Source organism: Orcinus orca, chromosome 7, assembly GCF_937001465.1.
Source record: "Orcinus orca chromosome 7, mOrcOrc1.1, whole genome shotgun sequence".
NCBI lineage: Eukaryota > Metazoa > Chordata > Mammalia > Artiodactyla > Delphinidae > Orcinus > Orcinus orca.
The window spans coordinates 60,272,437-60,292,626 of NC_064565.1; the positions used below are offsets into that span (position 1 = coordinate 60,272,437).

The 20,190-nt window shown below is 56.0% G+C and overlaps 2 protein-coding genes across 3 annotated transcripts; one reads left to right on the forward strand and one right to left on the reverse strand.

Moving 5' to 3' along the window:
* Window positions 1–1,718: 1,718 nt before the first annotated feature.
* On the forward strand, window positions 1,719–5,731 carry DLX1 (distal-less homeobox 1). 2 transcript variants are annotated; one of them, XM_004267306.3, is made up of 3 exons: window positions 1,731–2,444; window positions 3,110–3,309; window positions 4,462–5,731. In XM_004267306.3, exons 1-3 carry the CDS (start codon window positions 2,132–2,134, stop codon window positions 4,714–4,716), a joined length of 768 nt encoding a protein of 255 aa, XP_004267354.1. In that variant the 5' UTR covers window positions 1,731–2,131; the 3' UTR covers window positions 4,717–5,731. The 2 variants fall into 2 exon arrangements, with proteins under 2 accessions (XP_004267355.1, XP_004267354.1); XM_004267307.3 differs by lacking the exon at window positions 3,110–3,309 and having other exon boundaries at window positions 1,719–2,444; window positions 4,462–4,665.
* A 10,352-nt stretch (window positions 5,732–16,083) lies between these two features.
* DLX2 (distal-less homeobox 2) lies at window positions 16,084–19,725 on the reverse strand. Its single transcript, XM_004267308.3, has 3 exons — window positions 18,804–19,725; window positions 18,127–18,311; window positions 16,084–17,614 (listed from the first exon to the last, which is right to left on the reverse strand). The coding sequence occupies exons 1-3, from the start codon at window positions 19,210–19,212 to the stop codon at window positions 17,207–17,209; spliced, it is 1,002 nt and encodes a 333-aa protein (XP_004267356.1). The 5' UTR covers window positions 19,213–19,725; the 3' UTR covers window positions 16,084–17,206.
* Between the last annotated feature and the right edge of the window lie 465 nt (window positions 19,726–20,190).

Sequence of the window (20,190 nt, forward strand, 5' to 3'; positions counted from 1 at the left end):
ATCTTTTAAAACGTTGGCAAACCCGTTATTGGTTTGGAGGATTGGTTGTTTCGTTTTGCTTGGCTTTTATTTTTTGCTCCAACCACACTGCCTGAAATATCTCTGCCCCCCAATATCTTACCCTTAAACCAAAGGAGAGGAATTCCCCCGGGCAGCAGCTGCTGCTACAGAAGTTAAAAGAGAGAAGCCCCTTCCACTAATATCTGTAACGACAGCACCGATGTAATTTGTTTTGAATGTTCATTTTTATTGGTGTTCCCTCTGCCAAAATGTGCTTGATTACAGAGGTTTGTCCTGTGATCACTACGCACTCTAGAAAGGGGAAGGTGCCTCGGCGAAGGTTCAGCTCAGGCCAGATCAAACCCTGGGCTGTTTAAGGCTGAAAGGCTGCATGTTGCTATTAGTGTTAAATATATGGCTAATTATGCATATGAAAATTAAACATCAGTGTTATGCTAATGGGGCGCCTTCAGCTGCGGATCCGAGCACTTGAGACTACCATTTAATCAAATGAATCAGTAACTAATACATCTGCACGTGTGAACTTTCACAAGATCATTTCCCTGTTCCCGTCACACCGCTAAATTATGAAAGAAATAATTATCAACACTTTCTAATTACCTAACAAAGTAATTTGGGATTCACCGTGGGGCTGGCGGGATAGGGAACCAACAGCCCCTTGGCAGCCTGCGTGGTGCGCGCCACGCCTCATGGGGGTGGCTGTGTGGCGGTGGCGGCGGGGGCTTTTGTGCACTTTTCTGTACCTAGCGCCCCAGCAGATAGAAGGCGCCGCGGCAGCTTTTGCCTCCACCAGCTCTACCCCAGGCCCAGTGGCGCCCGCTTTGACCCCTGGAGATGAGGAGGATCCTGGGTGACAATGAGAGACGTGTTCACACACAGACAAGCGAGCCTACCACTGGCCTGGTTTTGCTGCGGGTTTTGGTATCCTCCAGGACTCCTACACCCCGGGTACTCTCGCCAGACCCCAGGAGGCCGGAAAATGACCACCTGGCGTCCGCGGCTCAAGCAGAACTGAGCCCGCCAGCTCCTAGGCTCCACTCCGTGCCGCGCCCTAGGGGCGAGTGAGCCGGGGCGCTCGGCGCAGAGGGAATGGAGGGGGGGGGAGGAGGAGGAAGGTTGGGAGGGAAACAGGAGGTGGGTGTTGGGGGAGGGGGCGGTGCGGTCGCCTTTCCTGGGAGGAGAAGCGCGGGTTCCTGACTCTCCGCGCGCACTGTTTTAATCAGACCGGTGCAGCCTCGAACTGGAGTGGCCAGCTTGGCCTGGAGCAATGCGAGCGGGCCCTAGGGAGCGGCGGCGGCGCGGCGGCCGAGTGAGTGAGTGCGGCCGGAGGGCCCCAAACCCGCCCCCAGGGATGTGGCAGAGCGGACCCAGGACAGGGAGGCGCCGCCGGGAGAGTGCTGCGCTAGGCACGAGACTCTCGGGAGGACAGCGCTCTGTTGACCGCCTCCGGCGCCCCCATTGCGCGACTCCGCGTACGGGAGGCCGCGGCCGGGCTCCAGAGCCGCCCTAGCTCTGCACCGGACCGGCTGGCGATTGCTAGGAGAAACTGCCCTGGTCCCCGGTGTTGGGGGTGGGCGGAGGGTGGGGACAGTAGGAGGGGTGGGCGGCGGCGCCGAACCACTGGTTGATTTCTGGGAAGTAAGGCGCGCCGGGGAGGCGGGAGGCTGATGAGCCGCGGGCCGCGGAGGTCCCGGCGCGTACGCCGCAGCCCATTGTGCGCCCCACGCTGCTTGCTCTGTTGCAGAGGAGCCCCGGCCGAGAGGTGTGGATGCGTCTCTCCCGAGGCCGGGCCGCCTCGCCCGCTCTAGTCCAGCGGAGCCGGAGCGCCTCGGACCAATCCCCGGTGATTATGCAAGACAGCGGACCAATCAGCTCCGCCAGCTCATGAATATTTATGACCTTGGCTGAGTCAAAGCTTTGAAGCGAGTTTGGGGAGCTCGGCAGCATCATGCTTAGACTTTTCAAAGAGACAAACTCCATTTTCTTATGAATGGAAAGTGAAAACCCCTGTTACGCTTAAATTGGGTTCCTTCCTGTCCTGAGAAACACAGAGACCCCCAAAAGGGAAGCAGAGGAGAGAGAGACCCACACCCAGACCCCGCGAGAAGAGATGACCATGACCACCATGCCAGAGAGTCTCAACAGCCCCGTGTCGGGCAAGGCGGTGTTTATGGAGTTTGGGCCACCCAACCAGCAAATGTCTCCTTCTCCCATGTCCCACGGGCACTACTCCATGCACTGTTTACACTCGGCGGGCCATTCGCAGCCCGACGGCGCCTACAGCTCGGCCTCGTCCTTCTCCCGACCGCTGGGCTACCCTTACGTCAACTCGGTCAGCAGCCACGCGTCCAGCCCCTACATCAGTTCGGTGCAGTCCTACCCGGGCAGCGCCAGCCTCGCCCAGAGCCGCCTGGAGGACCCAGGTACGTGCGCCTGCCAGGGAGAGGAAGAGGTGCGAAGGGAGGGAGGGGGGGAAGAGAGAGGAGGAGGAGGAGAGAGAGAGAAAGGAGGGAGAGGAGTGGAGGAGAGAGACATGGGATGGGGGTGGGGAGGGCGCCGGAGCAGTGAAAGGTTTTGGGTATCAGTAAATGAATCCCTGTCATAGCAAAGAAATTTTAAAAATATATATCCACGCAACTTGCAACTATCCAGCAAAGGATAAATCCGAGAGCGTCCCCTGGCACTGGCTGGGCCTCTGGGTGGCTCCGTGAGCCGAGCACACAATGCCTTGGTGGAAAACAGAAACCCACATGTGCACTTATTAGTCTCGGTAATTATTTGTTGTGTAGCGCTGTAAACAATGTATGCAATTAAGGGTAATTAAACCTCAACTACCGCCTGTAAAAATAGCAAACTTTCCCTGCAAAGGCAGGAGCTGCGCGCCTGGGAACTGCCCCAGTCCGCTTGCAGCGGCCGGGGTCGGGCCCTTTGGACTTGGCGGGACCCTTCCCTGGCTTTCTGAGTTTCTTGAGCGTTCTCATTCCTGGTCCTGCCTCTGCCACCCCTCTGCGGTCACTTGCTCTGGGCTCCCCGCACTAAAGGCAGTCCCTCGCCTTAACTACGGCCCCCACTTCTGCTGTCCCTCCAGGGGCTGACTCCGAGAAGAGCACGGTGGTGGAAGGCGGTGAAGTGCGCTTCAATGGCAAGGGGAAAAAGATCCGCAAACCCAGGACGATTTATTCCAGTTTGCAGTTGCAGGCTTTGAACCGCAGGTTCCAGCAAACTCAGTACCTAGCTCTGCCCGAGAGGGCGGAGCTCGCGGCCTCCTTGGGACTCACGCAGACGCAGGTACCTCGGCGCTGCCCCACTGTGGCGCCACGCAGGCTTCCCGCGGCCAACCTGCACCCGCAGCTTCATTTCTTGCTCTCTGGGCGTCAGGGGTCGGTGTGTGTGTGTGTGTGTGTGTGTGTGTGTGTGTGGTGTGTGTGTGTGTGTGTGTGTGTGTGTGTGTGTCCCACCCCGGCTCTCGCAACATCTCTCCTTCCTCCGCAGTTCTCTCTGCCCTGGCTCTGTCGCTGCCCTCCGTTCCTGGACAATCTGATTAGGGCACAAGAAGGATTTCCCTAGGCATTTTGTTTGGGGACTCTGAGGTCACACGTGCCCGAACAACTGGAACAATAGACGCGGGGGTTAATCCCTTCTTTGCCTTTAAAGTGTGTGGCTAATCACTCCTGGCCTGGGCCCGAGCCTCTGTCTCCCTCCTCCTCCGCCTTCTCACCGGTTTGGGCTGGCAGGGGGAATCCTTTCCTCCGCCCTCTCACCTCCCAAGTCCCAGACCCTGGAGGAGAAACGGAACCTTCCTTCCCTGGTTTCTCTAAGATTCCGGGGACCCCTTGGGCGTTCTGATCACGACTGGTGCGGGTTTCCAACGTCCGGGCCGGGATTTGGAGCAGAGTTAGGAGACGCTAAGGAAAGGTGGATTTGAGTCCAAATGAAAAGTTTAACAAAACCCTGTGGCCTCCTCAGTCAGCCCGCAACTTGCTCAAGGGCTGAAATGATGGCGCAAAGAGAAGGCGGGTCACGCTGGAAATAAATTTCCTCCACTTCTTTTCTCCACTCGGTTCTTTTATTGATGTTCATACTGGAATTGAAGCCTCGATGTTATGCAGGCTCCGCGTCTTCCCCAAAAGATTGCCGGGCTCGGGCTGAGTCCCAAGGCAGGCGAAGGCCTGGATCCCTGCACCGCTCACCACCACGCTCCCTGGCTCTCAGAGAGCTGCCCCTGCCGGCCACCGGCGGCCCGCGGTGGAGCCTCCCAGCCTTCGGTTCTTATGGGGGAAGGGGGTGTGTGTATGCTTCTCCAGCAGGGAGCTGCCAGGTCGCGCAGGGCAGGGGCCCGCGGGGTATCCTCTCTCGCTGTCCCACGGCCCCCTTATCTCCCCAGGACCAAGGTAGGCACAATGGACCTAGACCGAGTCACGTTGTTGTCCGCTCTTGCAGGTCAAGATCTGGTTCCAGAACAAGCGCTCCAAGTTCAAGAAGCTGATGAAGCAGGGCGGGGCAGCTCTGGAGGGTAGCGCGCTGGCCAACGGCCGGGCGCTGTCTGCAGGCTCTCCCCCAGTGCCACCCGGCTGGAACCCCAACTCCTCTTCCGGGAAGGGCTCGGGCGGCAGCGCGGGCTCCTACATCCCCAGCTACACGTCGTGGTACCCCTCGGCGCACCAAGAAGCTATGCAGCAACCCCAGCTCATGTGAGGTTGCGCGTCCGCATCCGCCCGCCTCCTTCCCGTCTCCCTCTGCCCGGGCCCCTCTCGCCTCCCGGTCCATCCGCCCCGTCCGCGTGCCGTGGGTCCGGAGGAGAAGGGCCCAGAGGGAAAGAAGAAGGAACAGTAAAGGCAGGACGCCCGCCGCCTCCTCCGAGTGCCGCGCGGTCTGGCTCGGCGACTTCCCTGGCGCCCACGCCCTTGCCCGAACCCCGGCCTCGGCCGCGCGGTGACAGCAGAGTGGCCTCGAAGCGCAGGCACAGCGGCCTGAGACAGCGGGAGCCGCAGCAAGATCCCGCCGGACCCGACCGCCGACGCTCAGCTGTATGGGACTATCAGGAAAACAAAACAAAACAAAAAACAATGTAGAAAAAGCAAAAGCTCTTTCTGTCCTGTCCGTTTCTTGTCTCCTTTCGCTCTGTATCTGTGCGCTGACGAAGTCGAGGTTCTCGTCCGTCCGCTGTCCTCGTTCTTCGGCCGCTGAAAAAAGTCACCAGGTCGGAGGAGGCTTGGTCCACCGGGCCACCCTGCTCCGGATACTGGAACGTTTTGTCTTTTCGGACCTTTTCCTGGGCCTGCCTAACCATCTGTGTGGCTCGTTCGGGGATTGGGGGAAATTGGAGGGAGGGGGTTTTATTTATTGAGAAATGGACTTCGCTTGAGGCTGAATGTTCGGTCAGTTCACGGTTCTGTGGGGCGCGAGGAGCGCAGGGTCCAAACGTACCCATTACTTTAAACGCACCCGGAAAAACGAATAAGGAGGACCTGGTGATTTTTAATTTATATAGTAACTTTTGTACTTCGCTGGTATGGAGAGGTTGGAAACGAATGATTTGCATTTTTTACATGTCCCGTATTATTTTAAAAAGAAAAGAGAGAGAGAAAGAAATGAAGCCAACACAATTTCCTCATCTCGGGAAGAACGCTTGATCGCTTTGCCTGGTTAAGCAGGAAAATCCTAATTCTTCCCTTGTGGAGAGAGAGGACTGATGGGCGGGGAGAGAAAACGTGCAGGGGTGCGCCAGTGCCCTAATGCCGGTGGGCTTTAAAGTAAGACGAAAGCAGCTTTACAACAATCCCCGGAGGCTCGACCACAGAATAATGCCAGTCACCACCCTGAATGCACAGTCTCCAGTGCAGGATCTAATTGCTGTACATATTATTGTTATTAATTATTATTGTTATTATTATTGTTCTGTAAACATGTTGCACAAGCTTAGCTTTTTTTCTGTTGTGTGTGGCTGTAAAACCCGATGCTTTGTGAAATGAGAATCTTGACATTTTTCTTGTGAAATTTGGAAAATGTGATCAAATGAAATCAACCGTGTTTTGTGTTCTCTATGTCAAAGTTTAGTTTTATATTGAGAATGTTAACTTATTGCTTTGTATCTTGGGGGGGGGGAAAGAACTTTGTAAATAAGTTATAAAGTTTCTCCGAGACAGTAAAATTATGGTTTCGAGAAAGAGTTGCTGTCTGGTGTGCTGTGTGAGGGGTGCTGGGGCCAGGCAGCAGACTGCCACCTCTGGGGACAGATGAGGCAGGGGCAGCGACTCCCGTCTCCAGACATAGCAGGATAACGGCGGAGGTATGCGAAGCCCCTGCTGGGACCATTCTTCAAGACTTAACTCCTGCACCCCCCCCCCCCAAAGGGTCTGATCCCTGCCTGGGTTAGAGGGCGGTGGCAAGGGTTCCTGGGAAGGGGAATCATGAACAGGTGCGGCCTGGCAGAGCCAGGACTCAGGAACCAAAGGGACTGTGAAGGCCGTCTGAAATGAGATGAAAGCAGAGCTCACAAGCAGCCGCCCTGTGAGATGTAAGTGCCCCCCGCGCCCAGTCACCTTGCAGGGGGCCTGGAAGACTGCAAGTGGAGACACCCGACTATGCCCCTCGAATCCGCCGGGATCTGGCCTCCCGGCTTTTGCTTACCCGCAGGGTGCTGGATCTCGAGGCGGAAAAGACGAGGCCAGACGCAGGAAAGGGGCCGGAAGGACACGTCTGTCACGCTACCCCCCAATCAATCAGTGAGCTCCGGGGGACAGTCCCAAGGCGCCACCCGGGCCCCTCCACAGCCACTCCCACCCATCCGGGCCCATCCATAACGAGAGGCCCATTCCTGCCTAATGACCCCGGGCTTTTCTCTGCGACTAGGAGAAGCGGAGGTGAGGAGGGAGGGGCAGGTGGGCTCCGCTGACTCGACGGAACCTGAGAGCTTGTCAAGCCAAGCCCCCACCCCCTCCAGCGCAGAAGTCCCAAGGCCAGGCGCTTAAGGGGCACCTCCCGTGGACCGTTTTGATCAGTACACTCCAGAAGAACGTGGGCTCTGAGCCGCTAGCATCAGTCTGGCACCCTCCTCCTGCGCCCCAGACCAGCCTCAGCCCCAGGCCCCACAGCAAGCTGAGAGAGCTCAGGAAAGCTGCGGGCCCCGACGGGCTGCTTTGAAAGATTCCCGCTTCCCTCGAACTCGCCTTCCGACACTGCTTCCCGAGGGGGCTGGTGCTCCGCCTTTGGGGGCCCCTTTGCAGCGCGCGGTGGGGAGCAGAGAGGGGAAGGCAGTGATCTGTGTTATGACAATCACCCATTTTTCAATTGGTGCTGGTGAAAGATCGGATGCGCCAGGCTTCTCCGACGCCCTTTAGGAAAGGGAGGGGAAGGGGGGGAATGGTGGAGGGAGCAGGGGAGGTGGTGGGGAATGGAGCGGGGAACCTCGAGGCTCCTTCTGGGCCTGAGAGTGGGGCTCTTCCTCTCCCACAAGCCCCCAGAACCTGGAGGGCTAAGGGGAGGTGATCGGACCTTGGAGACCAGGATGCATGCGGGCGGGTGTCGAAGCTAAAAAGAGGGAACTGTTTTCCCGGGCTGGGCTCCGGCGCGGGGACAGGGACCTTCCTGGATTTGGTTTCCCCTGCCAAATGTGACTTTGCTAGCGGGAAGGTTTGGGCAGATTTCTTTCAAGCATCCAACTCTGGTACCCCAGACGGCAGACAGGGCCCAACGCCTGAAGCCACAGGCAAAATCTGTTTGGTCAAGTGGATTTTAATACGTTGAGATACTAGCTTATACTAATTTAATAATCTCATGCTAACAGTTCAAATAGAGAAATTATTAGTTTTAGCTCAACGAAGGCGGTCTTTAGTTAGGCTCTATTATAATTATAAGCGGTTGTACTTTTAAAAAATGTTAATCTCAATATAGGTCTAATTAATGCTGCCTTGTTACTGACAAGTAGTTCATCAAATATCTGATTCAAAGATTTTCATAATGAGTATATTAATTAAACTATGAATAATCTAAAGGTGGTTATATTTAAACAATACCTCATTATAATGATTAAATACTGATTTTGAATATTATGTCTTAACAATTGTCACTTAGAAAACACAACCTTTCCTTATGTATGAGTCTGTAATGGCAAAATGCAATTTTGGGATTTTTTTCCCCTTGTTCAAAAAATGTGAACCTCATTTTAAAACACTTCTGAAATAGGTTACACACAGCTTAATGATTATCAAAATGACTCTTTTCTGCAAAAAAAGACCCCAAAGTGCGCGTACAGCTGCAAACCCAAGAGGGTCAGCATCATTTCACTGTATTCTCTTCTTGATTACAAGCCGGGCCCATCAAACACAACATAATTACAGTAATTTCAGGTTTATTTATTCTAATGCAGTTTCCCCATCTCTCTGGTAATTATGAGCAATTTTTTCGCCCAGGGAATCTTTTTGCATTAACAAAAGAGATAACGCACTGAAAGCCAAATTTGCTGTGCATTGAGAAAAGAAAAAAAAAAAATCAAATAGGTGCGAGCTGCCATCTCTGCAATTCTCCGGTACCGGAGCCGGCAAATTGCTTGCAGGTGTATGAAGCAAGCTTGTCAATGGCCGGGCCTCCAAATTAGCAAATGCACTGCGTCGAAGTAATGAAGACAGACTTAGCAAAATTGCCAAACAACAGATACCTCTTTAATATCTTCTCTCACACCCTCGCTCTAAAAGGGGTAAGGGTGGGGGTGGAGGGCCAGAAGCAACAATCCCCAGCCCCCTCCTCACTGGTCTTGGGTTTCATAAGCTGGGGACTGAGTGGCCCTGCTAGTAGTGGTCTAATTATGGAAAAATCAAGCTCCTAAATCTAGGCAATATTTTAAAATACAACATGGAAACAGGTTTATAATTCACAACGTTCCTTCGTTGATTGTTATGTTTTATTTTTATTTCTTTCTTTTTGAGATCTGCACTGGGCTAGGTCAGATGGCTCTCCAGACTTGCCTATTCTGCACTAGTTTAAAGAGCCACAAAAAGTTTTAGAATCCCCCGCATCTATATGCACAGAAGTATGAATTTACTCTTAGAGTCATTTGATGTAGAAATTAACTAAATCTCTCCCCTTGAAGAAATTGTCAATTTTTGTCACCAGAAGAAAGGTAGGTCTGGGTGCTGGATACAAAACCTGTGAAACTCGATCCCAAGAAAAAGTGGGAGGAAAGAAGCAATCCAGGCCCCTAGCTATATATTTTTATCCTGCTACTCATGTCTTTCATTCTGTATCTTTAAAAAACCGATTTCAAAAATCTCTAGCTTTTGTCATCCCACCGCCTGGGTTAAACACCCCGAAATCAAAGGCTAAAGCGGACTTTTCTGCTTCTCATCCCTCATGGCCATAGAAACCTCTATCAAATGCAATAGAGAGGGTAAGGGTCTCTCTCTCCCACGACTCAAAGAAACCCTCCTTCCGTCCCAGCTCTACAACAAACCCCAATTCAGTGTAGACTGGTAAACGGCTCTAAAGGGTGCCTTCCCCAGGTTCAAGAAACTGTCACCCCCCCACCCACTCCTCTCATACCCCCTCCCTCATCCCCCAACCTTCAGGGATTAACACTTCCTGAAACATCAAGTGTTTTTATAAAAAGGAAAAAAAATAATCCTGACATCGCTGACAAGAAGTTTTGATGGAAGAATTAGCTGGTGCATACATAATCACTCCCCCCACCCTCCTATTCCCGGAGCGGGAGCCGCTGCGGCGGGCGCAGCGCAGCCTTCCAACCCTCTGAAAAATGAAACCGGTTTCCACCCTTACCTTCTTCAGTGTCAATTTCAGATAATCTGGACACAATCTTTGCTACATCAAATCAAAAGGGTCGAAGGCGGCTTTTGGCTGGGAGAATGACAGGAAAGAAAAGGCAAAAAAGAAAAAAAAAAAGGAAAAAAAGAAAAAAAAAGGAAAAATAGGAAATACAAAAGCGACCAAACCAGAGCAAAACAAAACCAGAAAACCAAAAAGTATCCCCCAGCCCCATCCTCCTATCCTGAGGTAAAGAGTGGAAAGAGGTCTCCAGGACCAGACGCCTCCGAGCGCCGCAGGCTTTTTGCAGCGCTGCGCTTGCAGAATAGGACTGAAAATTTCGGCTATATAGCCTCTGTCTTTATAGCTGATGAAAAAAATTGCAGATTATTAGCATAAATGTTTACTCTTCATTACGCTGATGACATTGTGCACTCGAGATCTTGGTAATCTTTGGGAAAATTATGAGTAATTTTTAAAAATTTTAAAGCAGCAGCAGTTACCATGCAATTCAGGCTAATTCTGCGTAGGCTCCGAACGGATATAATTATCGAGGAGTCAAGATGTTATGCTAAAAACTATGCATTGATATTCCCATTTATTATGTACATACAACTTTGACAATGTTGATGCTTGAAATAGCAGGAAATTGTCTTGCGCAAAAATTACAGTCCATATTAGGACATCTGAAATTGCGAAGAATTATATAGTAATTGCAGGCTTTCAGATGGGAGAGCCAGAATGCTCAAACTAGTGCAAATGTGGATAAAATTACAGATCAGAGCAAAAATTAGGGAAAAAGGGGGTCTGGGATTTTTCAGGTTGGCTATAGGATTCCGGAAGTGTCTAATGCCACATGATTGCTGCAGCTTTAGGGGAGACATTCATGCCTCAAATAGCGCCTTGGCCAGGGTGGCTTTAATTGAATTTCTTGGGCTTTTTCTTTTAATAGGGGCAAATGAGAAAATTGGCCACCCAAGGCAAATTTTCACTGTTCTCCTGCGGGAAAAGAGAATCCCTTTTCCCGCGTGCCGGCTGGCCCCAGCTGGGATGCCTGAGAGGCCCAGGACCCCGACCCTAAATGCGGCAACTAAGCAAGAAAGTGCCTGAGCAGGATTCCGACCACCCCCCTTCCTCCTCCCAACACCTCTTCTATTTCTTTTCTTTCCAGTTCTCCCCTCCTCCTTCCTTCGGCCCCTTTCCCGTATTCTCGCAAACCCCCTCCAAAGTGCAGCCAAGTAGGGCCCTGGAATCTGCAGGCCTAGTCCAGGGGGCGGGAGGTGGGGTGTGGGGGTAGCTGGCTGAGGAGTTGGTGTGAGGCGGTCATCACCCCTAGACAGAGTGCCGCCCAGTGCCGGCGGACACCAACCTGCTTTTTGGGAAGCTTTGGGAAGAGGAGGATCTGAGGATCCTCGGGGCCCGCCCCGTGAACTCCTAGGCGTTTCTTTGATCTCCACCGCAGAGAGACAGCGCCCCCGAGAAACACCCATTCCCCACTTGGGCGGTGCTTCTCTCGGGCACTGAGACAGCCTGCGACTTTAAGAAGCCAAGGCCAGGGCCGCAGAGGGATGGGGCGGGGCGGGGGCTGCCCCGGGGCGGGGTGGGGGGGCTTGCTGCGGCTCCGGGCTGGAGAAGCCTACGGAAGTGCGGCCACCGCTCGGAGCAGCCCGGACTCGGTCGGGTTCCAGGGCCAGAAGTCGCCATTGTTCCGTGAGCGACGATTTCATCTCTAGGGTATTTGAGCCTCCTGGGCCACAAAAAGGAGGGCAGGAGTGGGAGCGGGGTAAGCCCGCCATGTTTGCTCTGTGCGGGCCCGAGTCGGCCCCCTGGGATTACCCCGGCGCGCTCCAAGTCCAGTCCCTCCCTCTCCTTCGCCTTTTCTCTTTCCCCTGAGTTCTAATCTTCTGGCCCGCAGTCCCGACCCATCACAGGGAGCCTTTCTCCACCTTCCCGGGTTCCGCGCCCAAACCTCACTGCTGGTCTCCGCCCTCCAGCTCCTAGCGCTGGCGGGACCGGACCCGGGACGCAGCCAGTGGCACCAGGACTCCCGAGGATTCCCAAAACGGGCCTCCGGAGAATCCTGGGAGCGCTGCGCAGCCCGCAAACTGCTAAGACACTGCAGTGTTTGCGGTCTGGCCCGACCGGGAGGACGGAGAGGAGCGGAGGCGGCCGGAGAAAGAAAGGTCTATCTAGAGACTCTGCCTGTGTTCTCACGTGGAGGTGGAATGGCCGCTCCTCCAAGACTTGCCTGCTCTCTCTTTTCGTTAAACACAGCCTACCCGCGGCATCGCCTGGCCCCAGGCCCCAGGGCGGAATGTCAAGTCTTGTAATGGGGCAATCACTGCCAAACCCGTCCCCGCGAGGGGAACTCCCGGCAGGGGGGCCTCAGAGGGTAGCGGGGGCCTCCGAATCCGCCCGCGCCTTTGCGTTTGGGGGGTGGGAGACTGGGCAGCGGGTTAGGCTTGGGGGCAGATTCCAGATGCAGAGGGAGGCTTCCCTGGGGCGGTTTTGGGTATCACGACCCTGCGAGAGCCCGCCCGTCTCCGGAGAGCCTAGTCAGACCCGGCCAGGGGCCCGCGTAATCAAGACTGCAGCATCGCGTCCCACCCACCGGCTTGCGGGGACCCCAAAGTCAAATGCAAAGGAACCAGTATTTTAGGAGGAAGAGAGAATCTGTAGTTTCATTCTCAAAGAGGTCTCTAACCCCCAACAGGTTTAAGCGACTGGTGGTCGCTGTTCCCTAGAGGGAAAAGACCCGGCTTGTGACTTTTGAGCAAGTGGTTGGGACGGGGACGGGGGAGGAGGTGTTTGGGGGAGTGCGGGAGTTGCTCCTGGGTTTTACAGTCAGTGAGGACATCTTTGTTAGAAAGGTAAGGGGCCTTTCTACTCCCCGACATCACTCTCCTTCACGGGACCTTTTACCCCTCTTTTCCGCTCCCCCTTCTACCAAAGGACTGTTTGTAAACAAAGCTCCAGTCTTCCAGCCCTCTCTCCGCCCCCATCAAACCTGATACTTCCCCCAAACTCTCCCCACTAGTCTCGGAAATCCTTACACAGGACGGATATTCACAATTTTCACAAGTAATCCTGAAAGAAGGCGGAGGGGAAGCCTCCTAAATGGTCCCACATTGCAGCCGCGCTGATTAGGCCCGGGATGCATTCCCTTTCTTTCCTGCCTCCCGCCCCTCCCCCCCGCAGCCCGGGAGCGGCGGGGCGGGCGGCGGGAATTCGGGCCCGCGGGAGGGGTGTGTGTCTACACCCGGGAAGCACCCGGGGCGGGGTGGCCCGCGACGCAGCGCGCGCAGGGCGGGGGTACGGTGGGTGGGGGAGGGGGAACTGCGAGGGGCAGGGGACTCGGGCTCGCCAGGAGTGCCTGCAACTGGAGTTGGACCTCAGTGCCAGTGCTCAGCCGGAGTTCCGAGCAACACTGCCAGGGGGTGGAGCGGAGAGAACCGGGCACCCCTCACTCTTCGTCTTCCCTCCCTCTGCTTCCCAGCTCTTGTCATATCCTGTCTCTGGCCTGATATTTCACGCGAGCAAATGGAAGGAGATTACAATGAAGATTTATGTGTGTTCCGAGCGCGGCTGGTTTCCCAGTGCAGGGAGCCGAGATCGCTGCTTCCCATTTCCATTTTTCATTCGCGCTTTGGGGAGTGCAGTCGGGCGCGGGGGGAGCTTGTCTGCGCGGCGGCGGCGGGCTGATCACAGGGCTCTGCGTCTCCCAGCGGGCCGCGAGACTGAGAAGGACTTGCCAGCGCGTCGCCCCCGGCGGGGCTGGAGCCTGCCCCCTCCTCCCCCAGCCAGGCTTTGTTTCTCCCCTCGCTCACCCCTCCTCCTCCCCGCCCCCTTACTTCTGGGACCCAGGTGCATCCTTCTTTCCCTTCTCTTTGCCCTTCTCCTTGTCTGCGGAAACGCCCCCTTCCTCTGGCCCCTGCACCCTTCTGCTCTCTGCTTCAAGGGCTTCCCGGGAAAAGGCGCGCCTTGGCCCGGCCCGACCCCGCCGCCGCCGGGTGCCAGGTTCGGTGACTCCGGCGAGTCTGTGGGGCCTCGGCCCACCCCAGAGCTGGGGCCGCCCGCCCTCCCGGCTCCCAGGCTCGCTCATGCCAAGGCCTGTTGCGTGATTCCAACTTGGGCTGACATTCCCTGCCCCGGGCGCTTCGGCGTAGGCCTCTTAATCATCTTGTCTGCTGCAGATCCTCGACACCAGCCAATTTACTGCCCCGTCTCTCCTCGCTGGTTTCAGGAGGGGGAGGGGAGTGCGCGCAAAGGAAGGGAGGGCACAGTCAACCGCAGAAAGAAGGCTGGCACCAACTACTGGCACTCAAAGAAAACCACGAAATTTGGAGCTGGGGCGGGAGTGGTGGCAGGAATGGGGGTCTGCTAGGCAGCAACTGCTTAGGGAAGTCAGAATCATGGGGTCAATGAGCTTCATCCCAGGCTTCCCTAGCCTGGGAAAACACTGCAGGAATGCGAACGGACACTTGACTGAATGGCCTCCCTGCCTTCCCCAGAGCCCCAACTCTGTGGACCATACTCTGCTGTAAACTAGATTCAATGCAGGCCTCAAAACAATCTGGCCGGAAAAGTGAGAATTGCTCTCAGTGATGCTTAGAAAGTCACCATTGTCCCACGTCTGTTTTTTTTTTTTAATTTTATTTTTGGCTGCTTTGGGTCTTCGTTGCTGCACGTGGGCTTTCTCTAGTTGCGGGTAGCGGGGGCTACTCTTTGTTGCGGTGCGCGGGCTTCTCATTGCGGTGGCTTCTCGTTGCGGAGCACGAGCTCCAGTAGTTGCAGCACTTGGGCTCAGTAGTTGTGGCACACGGGCTAAGCTGCTCCGCGGCATGTGGGATCTTCTCGGACCAGGGATCGAACCCATGTCCCCTGCATTGGCAGGCGGATTCTTAACCACTGCAACACCAGGGAAGTCCCCCACGTCTGTTTTTTGGCAGACATTAGTTGAGGACACACAAAAAGGATGGCCTGAATAGCCATCCTAGAGGACATATGGCAAACTGGGCTCTCTGGCTTGCCCCAACCTCCTCTCCAGTAGACGCTGTTCGCTTCAGAGGGGATGGCTAAGGTTCAGCCTCTCATATAGGAAGGTGCCAGAGCTCTCCCAGCCCTAGAGTGCCCTAGAATGCTGCTCTTCCACACAAGGTGAACTTGGAAGGGCCTCTGGGTAACTCTGGGCCTCATAATTGCAGGGCATTTTATCCCAATGCCCTCACTATTTGGGGGCATTGGGATAAAACTCTATGCTACTAAGCAAAATTTATTGAGTACTTACCAGGTGCCACACACTGTCATTCCCTTGTTAAAGGCTCACAGCTCTGAGATATCTGTTATTATTGATTCCATCTTACAGATCTGCAAACTGCAGCACAGAAAGGTTAAGTGGGTAGCCTAAAGTCACACAGTTTGTGACTGAAGCCAAGACGTTTCCAATTGTAGGCCCCAGCGCTTTCAAGGAAAAAGACTTTTGGTTCAGGACTGCATTACCCACCTACCCCTGGCCTTTGAAGGGAATGCCAGAAATTAGGGTCACTTCCAAAGCTGGGCGCTAGTTATGTGGGACCCAGTGTGGAAAGCAGAGCTGAATCATGTATGGACGTTTCCCCTTCGAGATCGTGAGGTGTTAACAACGCCGAATCCACAGCACTGTGCGTCGGTCTCCGTGCGAATGTACATGAATTTTTGTCGGTGTTCTCTGTAGGAGTGTTAAGTGTGATTCAATATGTGATAGTATGGATGTGACTGTGCGAGTCAGTGTGTGATTGCATGTGTGCTAGCGCAGCCCTGTGTGCCCAGGGTCGCCCTGCCTTCCAGAGTCTCGCGAGGGCCTGGGTGACTCACTGAGTTCTCAGCTCAGCCAGTCCCAGAAGGGCTGCAGGGCAAACAGTGGGGAGGGCCCAAAGTAGGGGTTAGACCTCGGCTTCGGCAGGTTCCCCGCGGCGGCTCGAAGGTACTGCCCTGCCTGCACCTCGGGCGCGGGGGCGGCTGAGACCTCCCAGGAGCGGGGCTGCGGCGCCGGCGCCGAAGGGGCCGGGCGGGCGGAGGCCGGAGCCACCGGGCGCTGAGTGACTCACCGCGCCGAGAGCTGGCGAACCTCGCGCAGGGACACGGATGCGGGCAGAGCGTGAACTCTCGCAGCAGCCCTGCGCTGAGAGTGCGGGTCCTCGCCTCGCCGCACCTCTCCGCAAGTCGCAGCCTCCGATAGATATAAATGTCACTCTTGGCTGACCTAGTTCCCCGCCTGGGCAGCGGCTCGAGCTTCCAGGTCGTGACACCAAGAAAAAAGCGCACACATCCAATGAAAACAATAATTTATTTAAATAATCTCTTCATATTGTAAAATCAACATTAAGAGCATGTTGTTTTCATAATAAATAACCCCAAAATACCTTTCATTTCAAGAACAAAGACTTTAGGATAAGATAAAACAAATCCAAATCAGTAGCTTAGTTAAACTGAGAACATTTTTCGAAGGGAAAAATAAAACGGAGGGGTTGCTGAGGTCACTGCTAAACCGCAGTTTTCACAAGTGGGGATTTACAAAAAAGTCTGAAAAGATGAGTATTTTTATACAAATAAATCAGTGGGAAAATCTGCACAGACACCTTTATTTACAAACGCTATATCGAAGTCCAGGCTAATAATCCTGAATAGGTTTTAAAAAAGATAATTTAAACACATTTTTTTGCAGTGTCCACATATTAAAAAAATCATTTTTTCCCCCAACATCAAAATGAGGTCATCCGCAAAGGCACCTAAACTTTTAAAAAAATAAAAATAAAAAAACTCCACTGGTGAAGGATGAGGAGAGAGCTGAGGGAGCGTTCCTGCGAGGAGAGCTATGGCGGGGGAGGGACGAGGGCTCCAACGGCTGGAAACAGCAGGGCAGAAAAAAAGCGGCGGGCCGCCGGGGTCAAGGGGTCGGGGCGGGGGGAGGGCAGGCCGGCAGGACCGGGAGGTCAATAACCCCAGAGGACAGGAGCTGAGCCTGGGGGCGGGCAAGGAGAAAGGAGCCTCAGAGGGCCCAGGCAGCCTCGCGGGCGGGGCAGGCGTCCCTCTCCGGGACTCTGCTCGCGGCCCGGGGCGAAAAAGGCGCCGGACTGCCTCGCCGGGCGGGGCGGGGAGGGGAGGGGAGGGGAGGCAAGTCTGAGGCGGGGCTCAGGTCGGAAAGGCGGCCTTGGCAGGGTTTCTCCCGCGGATGCCGGGTTTCTCCGAGAGGAGCCCGTGGCGCGAGAAGACGCCTTCCAGTCCCTGGCCGCGCGGTGGCCCCGGCCCTGGGGTAGGCCATCCTGGGCCGCCACCTCCGGGAGCGGCGGGTGGCATCATCGGGCCAGCCGGAGGGACCCTATGGCTCTGGGGATGAGCAGTAAGGATAACTGGTCCCTGCTCTCTTAGTCTCTGGCGCAGTCTCCGGGAGTTAGAAAATCGTCCCGGCGCTCACCGGGGCGCCCCCGCCGCCGTGGTGGTGCTGGTGGTGGTGGTGGTGCGGCTGCGGGGTCTGCGCCGGGTGCAGCAGCGGCGCAGCGGCCTGCAGGTGCGAAGCGGAGCCCGAGGCCTGGTGGTACCACGGGTAGTTGCCCAGGAAAGCCGAGGCGGCGCTGCTCGGGCTGGAGCCGGAGCTGCCCGCACCGCTGCCGCCGCTGCCCGGACCGCCGCCGCCCCCCATCCGCTGCGGCGCGCCGAAGTCCCAGGAGGTCGGCGCCGAGGCCGGCGGCGAAGCACAAGGTGGCGAGGCGCTGGTCCCCGGGTGCTGCTCCGAAGGGATCTCACCGCTCTTCCACATTTTCTTGAACTTGGATCGGCGGTTCTGGAACCAGATTTTGACCTTTGTGGAAAAGGGACCTGAGCATTAATGGAGGAAACTCGGCCTGGGGCAGGGGAGGGGAGGAAGCTTAGGAAGACAGCTGGTTAGGAGGTGGATACCCTGGTCAGGTAAGCCGATCATGTGCCGCGGCCTCAGAGGGTCTGTCGGTTCCTGCTCCAATGGGAGGTATTCTCAAAAAACCCGAGAGAGCTGATGTGTGTGCACTTAGGTGATGGTGACAGCGGAGGGAGTCAGGAGGGCCACTTGTTTTACCCGCTTAATCAGTAGTACGCGGAAGGACAACTTGCTACCGGATTTCTGCCCACCCCTGTCCTATCCTTTTCTCACACGAGGTGGCACCCTGGGGGATTTCAGCTTCGGGCGTAGAAGTTTAGGCCGCCCAAGGCGCGGGCCTCGAAATCCTTAAAAGTACTATAAAAAATACATTAAAAAAACATAGTCCTAAACCTGCCTGCTTCCTGGCCATCCCAGGCCAGCGCCCTCCTCGTGCCTCCCAGGCCGCGAGCCCTCACCTGAGTCTGGGTGAGGCCCAGAGACGCCGCCAGCTCAGCTCGCTCGGGCAGTGCCAGGTACTGAGTCTTTTGGAAACGCCGCTGAAGAGCCGCCAGCTGGAAACTAGAGTAGATGGTTCGGGGTTTCCGGACTTTCTTTGGCTTCCCGTTTACTATCCGGATTTCAGGCTCGAGGTCCTCTTTCTCTGCAATAAAATGGAATCGTGAGAACCGCGCAACCGCGGGAGCCCAGGAGTTCCCCGCCCGCCGGGAGAGCAGCGTGGAACTTGGCCTAAGCCGGGAGGCGGGTTCTTGGAGACGCTGCGCGGCGCTCAGGCACAACTTTGCAACGCGCGGACCCGCGCCGCCAGCGAACCCGGGAGTCGGCCCCTCCAGGGAAGGGGAAGACAGGCGCAAACCGGGGGAGAAAGGAGCAGCAGGTGGTAGGGAAATGAGGTTGTTGTGAGGCGGCCGCCGAGGCCACCTGGTCCCACCAGCCGAGTACCCGGGTACCCGAGGGACGTACCCGGTGACCCTCGGCCAATTGAAAGCTGATGAGGGTAAAGGGCGCGAGGAGAGCGGGAAGCAATCAGTGTGAAAGGCCAGGGCTCCAGATGGATCCCCGTCCCAAACATTTTTATCCCACCCATTCCAGGAACTAGACGGACTTCCACCCTTGACGCGAAAGTTATGCTTACCAGGTTCGTTGTTGGCCGGGGACGAACTGGTCCCGTAGGGCGCGTAGGAGGTGTAGGCGGCGGTGTAGCCCAGGTCGTAGCCGCTCTTGGCTGAATAAGGGACGTTGTTGAGGCCGCTGGCGTGGTACTGGTAGGAACCCATGTGCGCGTAGGGCGAGCCCCCAGCGCCGCCGCCGCCGCCGCCGCCGCCGCCCGCCGGGTGTTGCTGGTTGGTGTAGTAGCTGCTGTCGGTAGCTGTGGACACCGGGAGTGTGGGCGACTCCTGAGGCTTGTGGAGGCTGCTGCCGTTGCTGCCGCCGGGGCCAGCGCCGCCGCCGCTCGGGGGCTGCTGTTGCTGGTGGTACGTGCTAGAGGCCGTGATCTGGGTCGAGTGCATATCAGCCACCAGACTGTCAAAGACTCCAGTCATCCTGGCCCGGGACGGGAAAGAGCAGGGGTGGCGGGCGCGAGGGGGGTTGCGAGGCGCCTCCTCCGTCTCTCCCTGTCCCCTCCAGCAGCCAATGTAATTACAGTGGGGGAGGGGAGAGGAAAACAAGAAATGCGGCAATGGTCTAGGCAACTCCTCCTCCGGGGGAGGCGATCACCGTGCACTGCTCGGGACAGCTGCCTCCGGCCTCATCCTCTCTCCGCCTCTCGGGCCGCTCGGCGCCTTGCCCAGCGCGGGCTCGGGCGAGGGGCGGGCAGTGGAGGGGGCAGGGGTGGCGGGGCCTGGCCAGGGCTCCGGGAGGAGGTGGGAGCAGGTGAGCAGCCCCGAGCGGCTTTACGATTGTCTGTGGGCCGGGCTCCCGCAGGGTGGGCATTTAACACTCGTCACGTGAGCTCAGGCGACGTCACCTAGCAACGGCCAATCAGAAGCGCCGAGCCACAAGGCTTCTGGAGCTCCGGAACGCCGGGCGCGGGGTGGGGGTGTGGGGGGAAATCACAGGGCTGGCGCGGCGGCTGCTGTGGTCGTGGGTGCAGACAGGCTGCTGCTGAGTGTGAGCTGCGAGGCGAGGGGCTGGTGGCGGGGGGGCGGGGAATCAGGGTGACCGATGGCAGGAGGACAGAAGGCGTGAAGACGGAGACTGTCATTTCGCCTCCGAGAAGAAGAAATGGGGTCTCCCAACCCATTCTGTGTACAAGTGTCGACCAACTCCAGTGATTCATACTTTCACGTCCGAGGTCAGCTTTCAAACATTAATCAAAATAAAGCGGTGCGGAGAGCCCGGCCAGTTCTAGCTCCGCTTTTCCTCGAAGGGTCTGGCATTTACTGTTGTCAGCCACTCGGCACTTGACATAGTCCATTGATATAATGGTATAATAATAATACCTGCTTCCTAACCCACAGGGATATTAGGACAATTAATTCGATAATATTTAAACTATTTTCCTTGCTCCTTGAGAGAAA